Here is a 13,513-nt window from a genome sequence, read left to right on the forward strand (position 1 = left end):
GAGCCACTGCGCCCGGCCTGTACCAAGTTTCTCTTGAGTTCCTCAAGACACTGATTCTACCTTGTAGAGTGGGAACAAAGGAGGCTTCTAGTGCAGCAGGACCGGTTGTTTCTACAATGCACTGGGATGCCTTGTCTCCCAAAATGAACAGCGCCCCACCCTTCACTAATGTCCCATCTCCTTCCGCATCTCCTTTAATGTCCTATCCACAAGGCTCCCAGAGGCAGGCCCAGCCCCGTTACCTGGCACAGCGGGCACAGTTGCCTTGGTGGGACCGATCCAGGTTCATGGAGAGGTCAGGCCCTCTTCGAGAGTTCTGAAATTGCCGCCCAAACTCCTCCAGAATGGGTTTCAGTGGGCCCAGCCCCTCCAGTTCGCTCTTCAGTGAAGCCATAGACACTGCTGACCGCTCCACCCTGAGGCATGAGTAACCAGTGCTGCCGGGTCGTCTCTTCAGTGGTATAACCCTGGCAAGACTCCACCCATTATTAGCCCACCACTTGTGTCTCCATCTGGTCAGCAATTCTCCACCCTGCCCTCCCGTCTCTGCTCTGACTGGCCTCACTTTTTGTATTTTATTTTATGTTATGTTATTTTATATATCTATTGACTATTTTGAGCCAGGGTCTGGCTCTGTGGCCCAGGCTGGAGTGCAGCAGCACCATCATAGTTCTCTGAAGCCTTGAACTCCTGGGCTCAAGCGATCACTCCTGCCTCAGCCTCCCGAGTGGCTAGGACTACCAGGGTGCGACACCACACCACTCCCAGCTAATTTTTAAATTGTTTGTAGAGATGGGGTCTCCGCTATGTGGCCCAGGCTGGTCTTGCACTCCTGGCCTCAAGTAATCCGCCCACGTCGGCCTCCCAATGTTCTGGGATTATAGATGTGAGCCACCTCACTGGGCCACCTTTTGTAGATTACTGTTTGGAATGCCCCTCCTAGTTCTCTAATTGACTTTCTCGGATCACACTTGACCCCACCCTTTGCCCTTTTAAGGTATAGACCACACCCCTTCTCTAATTGATTCCACCCCTCAGGCCTTATTAGGGCTGATGCAACCCTTCCTGCTCTCTAATTGATGTTTCCCGATGTCGGTATATGTTCTGGAATGCCTGACCATAGCTGATTGGCCTACCCATTTCCCTCAAGACCCCGCCCTCGGGCTGGGATCTCCCTGCCCCTTCCGGTCTTCCCATGCACTGGCCCCAGTCCTCACATGGTGCACAGCTCATCCGCCCGACCTCGCAGCTCCTGCAAGCCCCGCGCCGTCTGTGCCTGTTCGCGCTGTGCCCGTTCCCACTGGCCTAGGAAGCCGTCGACCCTGCCGCCCAGGCCCCCGAGCAGCCGCAGGGCTTCCTGCACCGCCCCCTCCTCCTGATGCCACCGGGCGGTCAGTGAGGACACCTCTCTCCTGGAGGGGCAGAGGGCGGGAATGGGTAGGGGCTAGGCTTCGACAGGTCCCTACCTACCTCCACGAGATAGGTGGGAAAGGACTCACCTATCTCACCCCACTGAGACCATGCCCGTGGCTCCAGGCCCACCCAGGTCACCAAATTTTCTTGCACCCTCCATTTGGTGAAATTTGGTCGTGTCCTCCAGAGCCCCGCCTTTATCCCCTTCCTTTATTGGCTATCTTGGCCCTTTCCTGGTCAGGTCCCCAACCTCTACCTGGGCTCCTCCAGACACTGGCCCCCCAAGGCACTGCCCACCCTACTCTGCCCCAGTTGGTGCCTCCAGGACCACTCCTCTCCTAAGCCCCGCCCACCTCAGTTTCACCAGGCCTGGACCTGCCTCCCAGCAGCCCAAAACTCAAAAAAGTTCCTTTATTCTGTCCCTCCCTTGCTCAGGTCACTGCCTTCGGGGCATTCCCTCCTCTGTTCTTGGAGACCCCAGCCTTGTCGCCTTCCGGTTAAGATCTAGGCCGGGCGCGGTAGCTCAAGCCTGTAATCCTAGCACTTTGCGAGGCCGAGGCGGGCGGATCACGAGGCCAGGAGATCGAGACCATCCTGGCTAACACGGTGAAACCCCGTCTCTACTAAAAATACAAACAAATAGCCGGGCGTGGTGGCGGGCGCCTGTAGTCCCAACTACTGGGGAGGCTGAAGTGAGAGAATGGCATGAACCCGGGAGGCGGAGCTTGTATGGAGCCGAGATGGCGCCACTGCACTCCAGCCTGGGCGACAAGCGAGACTCCGCCTCAAAAAAAAAAAAAAAAAAAAGATATTTGAGGCTCCTCCCCTGTGTCCCCGCCCACCGTAGCTCCTGGAGACTCCTCCCGTGTCTCTACCCACCTTTGTTCCTCGAGGCTCCTCCCATGTTCCCGCCCACCTCAGGTCCCCGAGGCTCCACCCATGTCACCGCCCACCTCAGCTCCTTGAGAACCCCGTCCCTTGGGTCCCGCCCACCGCAGCTCCTCGAGGCTCCACCCCTGAGTCCCCGCCCATCTCGTTTTCGAGGCTCCGCCCCTAGGTCCCGCCCACCTCAGCTCCTCGATGCCGGTGAACACCTTCTGCAATTCCTGCTCGCTCACGTAGGGGCCCTCACCTGCCCGAGGCCCCATTCCCCAGCCTGCGGGGACCAGGCCGCGCGGCCGCGAGGGTTTGTCGGGACTCCCTGGCGGGCCGGGGCAGCCCTGGGACGTGGTGGCGGGGCCCAGGCCGTTCCTAGAGAGGCCAGCCTCCGGCTTTTGCTTCTCCTCCGGCTCCTGCAGCTCGGCCTCCTGCCGTCGCGGCGTCTCATCCTGCAGCTGCTGCTGGAGGTAGCGCAGCTTCTCCTGGGCGGTAAGAGAGGACGGGGTCACAGCGTCCAGCCGCTTTCCTCCCGCAACCACCTCCACCCCAAAATCCGCTCCAGTACTCCCTGAGATTGGAAGTAGAACGCCTGTGGGGACAGGATGTTGGAAGTCTCACCGGCTGTCATTAGGGAGGGGAGGCACCATTTGAGGCCCAGTTGGACCCCAATTCCCGCTAACCTCCCACAGCCTGCCTCCAGGTATCCACCCAGCCCTCCAAGCCTTCCAGGCGTCAAATACCAGTCCCGGCCACTTGGCAAGAACAACTGAAGCTTTCTCAGCATTTTGTTGGAAAATGAGTGGGCATGTGGACAGGACAGGCCTTCTCACCTGAAGTCCAGCTCGAGTCTCTTTCTGGGACCTGAATGTGACTGCAGGGCAAGAGTCCCCCATCTGGGTGTTGGAGCCTCATTTGAATCCCTCTTATCAGTGAGTTCTAAGGATGACTATGTGCATGAAGGTGCAGTGTGGTGGTGGTGTCGGGGCGGGGAGTTCCACCTAAAAGTGTATCTTGAGTCCCTCGTGCATCTGACCTCCTCCCACAAATCCTGGGACTGCCCCCTAGCCCTTACCTCCAGCAGGGCAGAATTCTGCTTCAAGACGTTGGTTTTGATTTCAGCATCTTCCACAGACCGGGTCACCTTCCAGCAGTTCTCCTGGGTCAGACACCAGGGCGAGGGCCCTGCCTTCCCATTCCAGTTCCGCCTCCCAACCCTTAGCCTGTCTGTTTCCATACAGGCTCCAGGCCTCCCAGCCCCCCAGTACAAGACGCACTCACCAGCTCATTTCCTTGGCTAAAGGGATGGCTTCCTCCTTAGCCAGATGTGCCAGAGTGGTACCCCTCCACTTCTTCCCACCTCTCTTTGGTCCACCCATTCCATTTCTCCCCTTTCTTTTCTTTTCTTCTTTTTTTTTTCTTTTGAGACTGAGTCTCGCTCTGTCGCCCAGGCTGGAGTGCAGTGGCGCAATCTTGGCTCACCACAACTTCCACCTCCTGGATTCAAGCAATTCTCCTGCCTCAGCCTCCCAAGTAGCTGAGATTACAGGCGCCCGCCACCACACCTGGCTAATTTTTGTATTTTTAGTAGAGATGGGGTTTCACCATGTTGGCCAGGCTGGTCTCAAACTCCTGACCTCAGGTGATCTGCCTGCCTCGGCCTCCCAAAGTGCTGGGATTACAGATGTGAGCCATTGCACCCAGCCTCCTCCCCTCTTTCTCCCACCCTCTTCTTACTCCCATTCCCCTCTCCCCACCCATTCCTGCGTCCCACTGGCTCACCTTGAGTTGAATGCAGTACCCCTCCAACTCTTCTGCCTCTTGCCGCCTTCTCTCCAGATTCTCGCTCAGCACAGAACACTCGCTCTGGAGCACGGAAGGAGGAAAGGTTAGCCAAGGACACAAGGGGACAGCCTGTGGAAAAGAAGATCTGGGCCTGGGAAGGTTCCTCTTCCTTCTGAGCCTCAAGATCCCCAACTGAGCTATGGGTGCATTCTGCTGGAGGCAGGCTCCAAGAAGGGAACTTGGCCCTGGAGGAAGGGCAGGTGTTGGATATAGGGGGTCCTCACACCTGCAGAGACTGCACGTGCTGGTTAACCCGGTTGGTCTTTTCCTTCAAGCTGGTGATGGAGTCTTTGGCGCGGACCAATCCACTGTTGACCCCACTCTGGGAAAGAATGGGAGACAGGTGAGTTAGTGGGTATGTGGGGGCAAGCCCCAAGCCCAAGAAAAATTCCAGAACTGGGAGGCTGTGTTTACACCTTGATTTTGCCCTGGAATGGCTGTGTGACTTGGAGCCAAGAGCTATACCGCTGATTCTTAGCATCCCTGTGCGGCAAACCCAGGGGATAAATGACCTTTCTTCATGGTGGGCTGGGAGAAAAATAGGATCCAGGAGGGAATGGGGGATGGAGGTGGGGTGCTCAGACACGTGGAGGAAGAGGGATGGACTCAACTAAACACTGAGCTAAATGTCCTTGGGCGCCAGGCGCTGTGGCTCACTCTGGTAATCCCAGCACTTTGGGAGGCCGAGGTGGGTGGATCACTTGAGGTAAGGAGTTCAAAACCAATTTGGCCAACATGGTGAAACCCCAACTCTACTAAAAATACAAAAATTAGCCAGGCATGGTGGTGCGTGCCTTTAATCCCAGCTACTTGGGAGACTGAGGCAGGAGAATTGCTTGAACCTGGGAAGCGGGGGCTGCAGTAAGCTGAGATTGCACCACCGTACTCCAATCTGGGCGACAGAGCGAGTCTCCGTCTAAAAAAAAAAAAAAAAGTCCTTGGGGTCCACAGCTTAAAAAGATAAACTTTGAAAACACATGCCCTGTCTTTCTCTCCAGGAACTGGTGAATTACAAAGAAAGCTACTTTTCAGATATGAGCACTTGCTATGCACCAAGCACTTGTCTTTTATTCTTCACAACTCCACCTCTTGAGGTTATTTGGCCTATTTTACAAGTGAGACAAATGGGTCTCAGAAATGGGATATCCCTTGTCTTCCCGGGCACTCAGCACATTAGGCGACCTCATCAGAATCTAGATTCAGAACCCTTGTTTTAAACCATAACACCATGTGGCCTCTGGTCATCATTACTTTATATCACATAAAGTGTTGTGCGACTCCTGCCAATCTGTGGTTCAGGAGGGATGCATGTGGTAGGATCCATTCTCCCAGCTTGGACAATTACAGAAGCCTTAGCCTGGCACATGGCTGCCCAATCAGAGACTACATTTCCCAGGTTTCCTTGCAGCTAGGTGTGGCCATGTGACTAAAGTTCTGGCCAATGGAATGTGAGTGGAAATAATGTAGTCAATTTATTTTGGGGGGAGGTGTGGGGGGGGGTCTCTCATTATTACCCTGGCTGGTGTGGAGCGGTACTATCATAGCTCACCAGCTCCTGGGCTCAAATGATCGTCCTGCCTCAGCCTCCCAAGTTGCTAAGAGTATAGGTGCTTGCTACCATGCCCAGCAAAATTTTAAAATGTTTGGTATAGATGGGTTCTCACTACATTACCCAAGCTGGCCTCAGACTCCTGGGCTCAAGTGATCCTTTTGTGTCAGCCTGTAAGTGTTGGTCTTACAGGCATGAGCCCCTTATGCCCAGCCTCCTTTTTCTCTCTCTCTTTTATTTATTTTTTTAGCTTACATCATTACTTAGACTGTGCAGAATTATAGTGAATTTCTGAGTCATCCCTTAAAGGAAAAGAGTGAGAACTTTCCCTTTTTCTCTCATTTCACTGGAATGCACAATTGAGGGCTGTCTTGGACCAGCAGATAGAGGACACAACGAGACAGAAGGAGCCTGAATCCTTGACATGGAGCCGCCATACTCCATTCCAACCACCTGTGAAGACTTTCAGGGTGAGACATTACATCTTCTGTGTTATTCAAGCTGTGTTATTTTGTGTTTTTTTGTTACGGTAGTCAAATGTATAACTTCAATATCATTGACATTCTTTTTTTTTTTTTTTGACAGAGTCTTGCTCTTTTGTCAGGCTGGAGTGCAGTGGCGTGATCTAGGCTCACTGCAACCTCTCCCTCCCAGGTTCAAGCAATTCTCCTGCTTCAGCCTCCCGAATAGCTGGCACTATGGGTGTGCACCACCACGCCAGGCTAATTTTTTGCATTTTAGTAGAGACAAGGTTTCACCATGTTGGCCAGGATGGTCTTGATCTCCTGACCTTGTGATTCGCCCACCTCGGCCTCCCAAAGTGCTGGGATTATAGGCGTAAGCCACCGCACCTGGCCTATCATTGACATTCTTATTTCACACTTGAAGGAGAAGAGACCCAGAGAGCCCTCTGCCAGCTGTTTATGACCAGTTCCAGCCGATGGAAGGGAAGTGGGCACTGGTCGATGTGTGGAAAAGACAGGCATGATCTCTTCCCCTGTTCCCCCTGCTTAATGGCTGGAAGGCAGTGGTGAGAGCAACTGTCTAGAAATGGCTGAGCAACCAGAACATAGGCGCCTGTAACCTGCTGCATTTGAAGAGCAGAGCTACTATGCTTATCAAGCATTTTATGTGCAAAAAAACAGTTCTCTTGGTTTCTCTCATGGTTGCTGAATTAATACACAAAAGATAGAATAAGTTTCCTCCCTTGTAAGATGGAGGCAGCAACACATTTCTTGCATGATTGCTCTGGGGAAGAAGTGTGATAAGAAATATTGTATCCAGTTAACTCAGCAAAATGGTGGATTACATAATTCAGGCTGGGCACAGTGGCTCACACCTGTAATCCCAGCACTTTGGGAGGCCGAGGTGGGTGGATCGCTTGAGGTCAGGAGTTCGGCCTGACCAACGTGGTGAAACCCCGTCTCTACTAAAAATACAAAAAATTAGCCAGGCGTGGTGGCAGGCACTTGTAATCCCAGCTACTTGGGAGGCTGACACAGGAGAATCGCTTGAATCTGGGAGGAGGAGGTTGCAGAGAGCCTAGATGGTGCCATTGCACTCCAGCCTGGGCGACAGAGTGAGACTCCATCTCAAAAAAAAAAAAAGGAATTCAAAAATTCCATCGCTCCATAAAAACAATGAAAAAACTAACAAAAACCATAAGAAGCAGTTTTTTCACAATTCTGGAAATTAACCAAAGGCTTGCAGCAACTCAAGGAGCATTTATTCAAGAAAAGTGACACTCGATAAAAATGGCAAGACTTGAGGAATTTTAACTTATCCTAGTCCTATCTTCCACTCCCTAGCTCAGCAGGAACCCTGGAAAATAACAGCCCACATTTCCCACAGGGAGGAAGCAGAATGAAGCTAGAACTCATTCAAAGCCTCATAACCCAAAGAAGAGTCATTCTATGATTAAGTGATGCCTGGGAAGACCCCACACAGAATATTTGTCTTTCCTTTTCAGAACTGGCAAAGCCCTGAAAGCATCTCTGATAGTTGAAGGAAAGATTTGGATGTTTGTCCCCTCCAAATCTCATGTTAAAATGTCATCCCTTGCCAGGCACAGTGGCTCACACCTGTAATCCCAGCACTTTGGGAGGCTGAGGCAGGAGGTTCACTTGAGCTCAGGAGTTTGAGAGCAGCCTGGACAACATGGTAAGACCCCATCTCTACAAAAAAAAAAAAAAAAAAAAAAAAAGTAGCCAGGTGTGGTGGTGTGCACCTGTAGTCCCAGCTCCTCAGGAGGCTGAGGTTGAAGAATCGCTTGAACCTGGGAGGTGGATGTTGCAGTGAGCCGAGATTGCGCCACTGCACTCCAGTCTGGATGACACTGAGATCCTGTCTCAAAAACAACATCAAAAAAATGTAACTCCCAGGCTGAGCGCAGTGGTTCACGCCTGTAATCCCAGCACTCTGGGAGGCCAAGGTGGGCGGATCACTTGAGGTCAGGAATTCAAGACTAGCCTGGCCACCATGGCGAAACCCCGTCTCTACTAAAAATACAAAAATTAGCCAGGCATAGTGGTGCATGCCTGTAGTCCCAGCTACTCGGGAGGCTGAGGCAGGAGAATTGCTTGAACCCAGGAGGTGGAGGTTGCAGTGAATCGAGATCACGCCACTGCTCTCCAACCTGGGTGACAGAGTGAAACTCCATCTCAAAAAAAAAAAAACAACAAAACCTGTGTGGCACCTCCTTGCTCCTGCTCTTGCCAGATGATATGCTGGCTCCATCACCTTCTGCTATGAGGCCCTGACCAAAAGCTGAGCAGATGTTGGCACCATGTTTAACAGATAGCCTGTGAAGCATAAGCCAATTAAACCTCTTTTATTTATACCCAGCCTCGAGTATTCCTTTATAGCAATGCAAGAATGGACTAACACGGAGTGGGAGAGGGAACATTTGTAAAGAAAAAAAAAAATTACGCTTGTTTTAATGTTGCTACTGCCGAAGGCAATGGATAACAGTTGGAGTAAACAATAAAAAACAAAAAATCTTAAAAGGAAAATCTGATGGACATATCTGTAGAAGCCTTGAAATGTTCCAACAAATTCCTGGGAATGTAGAAAGCCATTGGCCTGTGTAGGGTTGTGTACATGCTTGGGAAAGTTCTGAGAAGGCCCCAAGCTTTTCACTTCTGGCTGACCTTGAAACCGTGAAACGCTGCACAAGCAGGAAGGGAAGGCTAAGGTAGAGTTGTAAATTGTCTGAGTGTTAAAGGTGTGCCTCATCAGGCACACAGAGTGCCGTTTGGCAAAGACTAGAAGATTTTGTCGTTCCAGTTTAAGGAAATGTCTCTCCAGTCATTAGCTAACCACTAAAATCAGAGAACAGAGACTTCAGTGGCCAAACATGACAAAGAACACAGATATTACAGAAATAGTTCAGAAAAGTCTGTTTTTTAAAAAGCAACTACAGGTCAGGTGCAGTAGCTCACACCTGTAATTCCAACAATTTGGGAGGATGAGGTGGGAGGATTGCTTGAGCCCAGAAGTTCAAGACCAGCCTGAGCAACATAGTAAAACCTAATCCCTTAAAAAATAGTAATAAAATAGGCCGGGCGTGTTGGCTCATGCCTGTAATCCCAGCACTTTGGGAGGCCGAGGCGGGTGGATCACGAAGTCAGGAGATCGAGACCATCCTGGTTAACATGGTGAACCCTGTCTCTACTAAAAAATACAAAAAATTAGCCGGACGTGGTGGCGGGCGCCTGTAGTCCCAGCTACTCAGGAGGCTGAGGCAGGAGAATGGCGTGAACCCGGGAGGCAGAGCTTGCAGTGAGCCGAGATTGTGCCATTGCACTCCAGCCTGGGCAACAGAGCAAGACTCCATCTCAAAAAAAAAAAATAAATAATAATAATAATAAAATAAAATTAGCTGAGCTTGGTAGTGCATACCTGTAGTCCCAGCTACTCAGAAGGCTGAGGCAGGAGGACCCCTTAAGCCTGGGAGTTAGAGGCTGCAGTGGGCCACGATCATGCCACTGTACAGTGGCCTGGGCAACAGAGCAAGATCCTATCTCAAATAATAATAAAAATAAATAAATAAAAATAATAAAATGAAAAGCAACTATAACAAGCAATAATAACAACAAATCCTTATGAGTGGGGAGAATCTGTTTCTAGGGTTGCTACATTATGATACTTTATTTTTTATTTTTATTTTTTTTTTTTTGAGACAGAGTCTCCCTCTGTCCCCCAGGCTGGAGTGCAGTGGCACGATCTCAGCTCACTGCAACCTCTGCCTCCTGGGTTCAAGCGATTCCCCTGCCTTAGCCTCCCCAGTAGCTGGGACTACAGGCGCCCGCCACCACACCTGGCTAATTTTTGTATGTTTAGTAGAGATGGGGTTTCACCATATTGGTCAGGCTGGTCTCAAACTCCTGACCTCAGGTGATCTGCCTGACTTGGCCTCCCAAAGTGCTGGGATTACAGGCGTGAGCCATTGCACCCGGCTAAAGTATATTTTCTAACCTCTATGACCTCCGCAGAATGCAATTAGAAATCAGTATCAGAAAGAAATTTGGGGCTGAGCACGGTGGCTCATGCCTGTAATCCCAGCACTTTGGGAGGCCAAGGCTGTAGGATCATGAGGTCAGGAGATTGAGACCATCCTGGCTAACATGGTGAAACCCCATCTCTACTAAAATACAAAAAAATTAGACTGGTGTGGTGGCACACGCCTGTAGTCCCAGCTACTCAGGAGGCTGAGGCAGGAGAATGGCATGAAACCAGGAGTCAGAGCTTGATTGCACCACTGCACTCTAGCCTGGGCGACAGAGCAAGACTCCATCTCAAAAAAAAAAAAAAAGAGAAAAAAGAACAAAAAATAAATAAACGTGGGAAACACACAAATGTGTGGAAATTAAACAGCACACTAAAAAAAGCAATGGTGCCAGGCATGGAGGCTCACACCTATAATCCCAGCTCTTTGGGAGGCCGACTTGGGAGGATCACTTGGGCCCAGGAGTTCAAGACCAGCCTGGGCAACATAGTGAGACCTCATCTCTACAAAAAAAGTTTTTTTTAATTCGCTGGGCATTGTGGCACACATCTGTAGACCCACTACTCAGGAGATTGAGGCAGGAGAATCATCTGAGCCCAAGAGGTTGAGAGGCTGCAGTGAGCTGTAATCATGCCACTGCACTCCCGCCTGGGTGACAGAGCAACATTGTCTGAAAAAAATTTAAAAACCCAATGGGTCAAAGAAAAAAATCACAAAGGAAATTATAAGATTGTTTGAGATGAAGAATAATGAAAATACAGCATACCAGAATGTAAGTGATACAGTGAAAAAATGCTTTAAGGGAAATTTATAGCTATAAACACATTTAAAAAGAAGAAAGGGCCGGGTGCCGTGGCTCACACCTATAATCCCAACACTTTAGGAGGCTGAGGTGGGTGGATCATGAGGTCAGGAGATGGAGACCATCCTGGCTAACACGATGAAACCCCGCCTCTACTAAAAATACAGAAAAATTAGCTGGGCGTGGTGGCGGGCGCCTGTATTCCCAGCTACTCGGGAGGCTGAGGCAGGAGAATGGCGTGAACCCGGGAGGCGGAGAGTGACAGAGGAGACATTACTACCAACTGTACAGAAAGAAAAATGGTTATAAAGGAAGACTGAACAATTGTGTGCCAACAAATCAGATAATGTAGATACAGTGGAAAAATGTCTGGAAGCACACAAACTACCAAAACTGACTCAAGACCTAGAAAGTCCGAAAAGACCCATAACAAGTAAAGAAATGGAATTAAAACATAATTTTAAAACTTCCAACAAAGAAAAGCCTAGCACCAGATGGCTTCAGCAGTGAATCCTGTCGATCATTAAAAAAAAAGAATTGACAATCCATTTCAAAGTCTACCAAAAAATAGAAGGAGCAGTTTCTAACTCAGGAAATATCTGACAGTATTTCCCTGATACCAAACAAAGAGATCACAAGAAAAGAAAACCACAGACCAGGCCAGGTGTGGTGGCTCATGCCTGTAATCCCAGCACTTTGGGAGACCAAGGTGGGTGGATTACGAGGTTAGGAGTTTGAGACCAGCCTGGCCAAGATGGTGAAACCCTGTCTCTACTAAAAATACAAAAATTAGCCGGGCACGGTGGTAGGCACCTGTAGTCCCAGCTACTTGGGAGGCTGAGGCAGGAGAATCGCTTGAACCTGGGAGGTGGAGGTTGCAGTGAGCCGAAATTGTGCCACTGCATTCTAGCCTGGGCGACAGAGCAAGACTCCATCTCAAAAAAAAAAAAAAAAAAAAAAAAGAAAGAAAGAACACCACAGACCAATATCCTTTATGATTATGGTCACAAAAATCCTCAACGAAATACTAGCAAACCAAATCCAGCAGCATGTAAAAAGGATTATACATCGTGACCAAGTGGGAATTATCCCAGGAATGCAAGGTTGGTTCAACATACTAAAATCAACCAATGACTGGGCATGGGGCTCATCTCAGCAATTTGAGAGGCTGAGACAGGAGGATCACCTGAGGCCAGAAATTCTAGACCAGCCAGGTCAACATAGTGAGACTCCATCTCTACCAAAAAATTTAAAAATTATCTGGGTACAGTGGCATGTGCTTGTGGTCTCACCTCCTTGGGAGGCTGAGGTGGGAGGATTGTTTGAGCCCAGGAGGTTGAGGCTGCAGTGAGCTATGATAGCACCATTGGACTCCAACCTGGGAAACAGAGCAAGACTCTGTCTCTAAAATAAATAAATGTTACATACCGTATTAATAGAATAAAAGGGAAAAAACCACATGATCATGTCAGTTGAGAAAAAGCTTTTTACAATATATAACACCCTCTTATGATTAAAAAAAAAAAAAAACACTCAACAAACTAGAAATAGGAAGAAAGGAACTTCCTCATCCCAATAAAGGGCAGCTACAAAAATCCCACAAAATGTGATAGTTTAAAATATGTCCATAAATTCTTTCACATTCCTTTAAAACGTGGAGCCTTATTTGCCTCAGTTGAGTATGAGCTGGACTTAGTGACTCACACCCGGGAAATAGAATAAGGCAGGCTGGTTGTGGTGGCTCATGCCTGTAATCCCAGCACTTTGGGAGGCCGAGGCAGGTGGATCACCTGAGGTCAGGAGTTCAAGACCAGCCCGGCCAACAAGGTGAAACCCTGTTTCTACAAAAAATACAAAAATTAGCCGAGCATGGTGGCACACACCTGTAATGCCAGCTACTCAGGAGGCTAAGGCAAGACAATTGCTTGAACCTGGGAGGCAGAGGCTGCAGTAAGCCGCGATTGCGCCACTGCACTCCAGCCTAGGTGACAGAGACTCTGTCTCAAAAAATAAAAAAATAGAATAAAGTAGAATTGATGATATGTGAGGTAAGAGACTACTTCATAAGAGGAACTGTTTCTTATTTGCTCTCTCTTCCTCTTGGGAATGATAGCCTCAATGTCATAAGCAGCCACCTATGAAGAGGCCCATGTAGCAAGGAATTGAGGCCTCCAGCCAAGGGCAGGTGAGTGCCCCATTTTGGTAGCACAACCTCTGGCCCCAGTCCAACCTTCAGGTGACTGCAGCCCCAGCCAAAATCTTGTTTGCAACCTCATGAGACACCCTGAGCTAGGCCCACCCAGCTGAGTCCCTCCAAGTTCGTTGTTTGAAGTTTTGGTGTAATTGGTTTCACAGCAATAGAAAGCATTACACAAAGTGTCTTTCTAACCTGAAGACTCTGAAGGTCTTGGGTTTCCTGTGGGTAATTGTTCTGGAAACCAAGGCAACAGGACCTAGGGTCAGCTAATTTCTCCCAGTTACTAGCCGTATGACCTCATGGAGGGGACTTCACCTCTCTGTG

General features: G+C 49.6%; 1 protein-coding gene and 1 long non-coding RNA gene across 6 annotated transcripts in view; one reads left to right on the forward strand and one right to left on the reverse strand.

Annotated features, from left to right (window-relative positions):
- The window catches only part of TSKS (testis specific serine kinase substrate), a 56,676-nt gene that overhangs the window by 37,353 nt on the left and 5,810 nt on the right, over nt 1–13,513 (reverse strand). For 3 of the 5 annotated variants that reach the window (XM_054464801.1, XM_054464798.2, XM_054464797.2), the window contains exons 3-8: nt 4,361–4,456; nt 4,072–4,155; nt 3,365–3,448; nt 2,482–2,774; nt 1,218–1,412; nt 243–416 (exon numbers count right to left, since the gene is read on the reverse strand). In XM_054464801.1, the coding sequence (XP_054320776.1) occupies nt 243–416; nt 1,218–1,412; nt 2,482–2,774; nt 3,365–3,448; nt 4,072–4,155; nt 4,361–4,456 (926 nt within the window). The remainder of the gene's footprint in view (nt 1–242; nt 417–1,217; nt 1,413–2,481; nt 2,775–3,364; nt 3,449–4,071; nt 4,156–4,360; nt 4,457–13,513) is intronic. The other 2 variants (XM_054464800.2, XM_054464799.2) reach the window with 2 other exon arrangements.
- Nucleotides 3,086–6,349, forward strand: LOC129020463 (uncharacterized). The gene is made up of 4 exons (XR_008495807.2): nt 3,086–3,221; nt 4,129–4,477; nt 5,934–6,153; nt 6,269–6,349. It is a non-coding gene; the product is annotated as an uncharacterized LOC129020463 (long non-coding RNA).

Source organism: Pongo pygmaeus, chromosome 20 (assembly GCF_028885625.2).
Source record: "Pongo pygmaeus isolate AG05252 chromosome 20, NHGRI_mPonPyg2-v2.0_pri, whole genome shotgun sequence".
NCBI classification, from domain to species: Eukaryota; Metazoa; Chordata; class Mammalia; order Primates; family Hominidae; genus Pongo; species Pongo pygmaeus.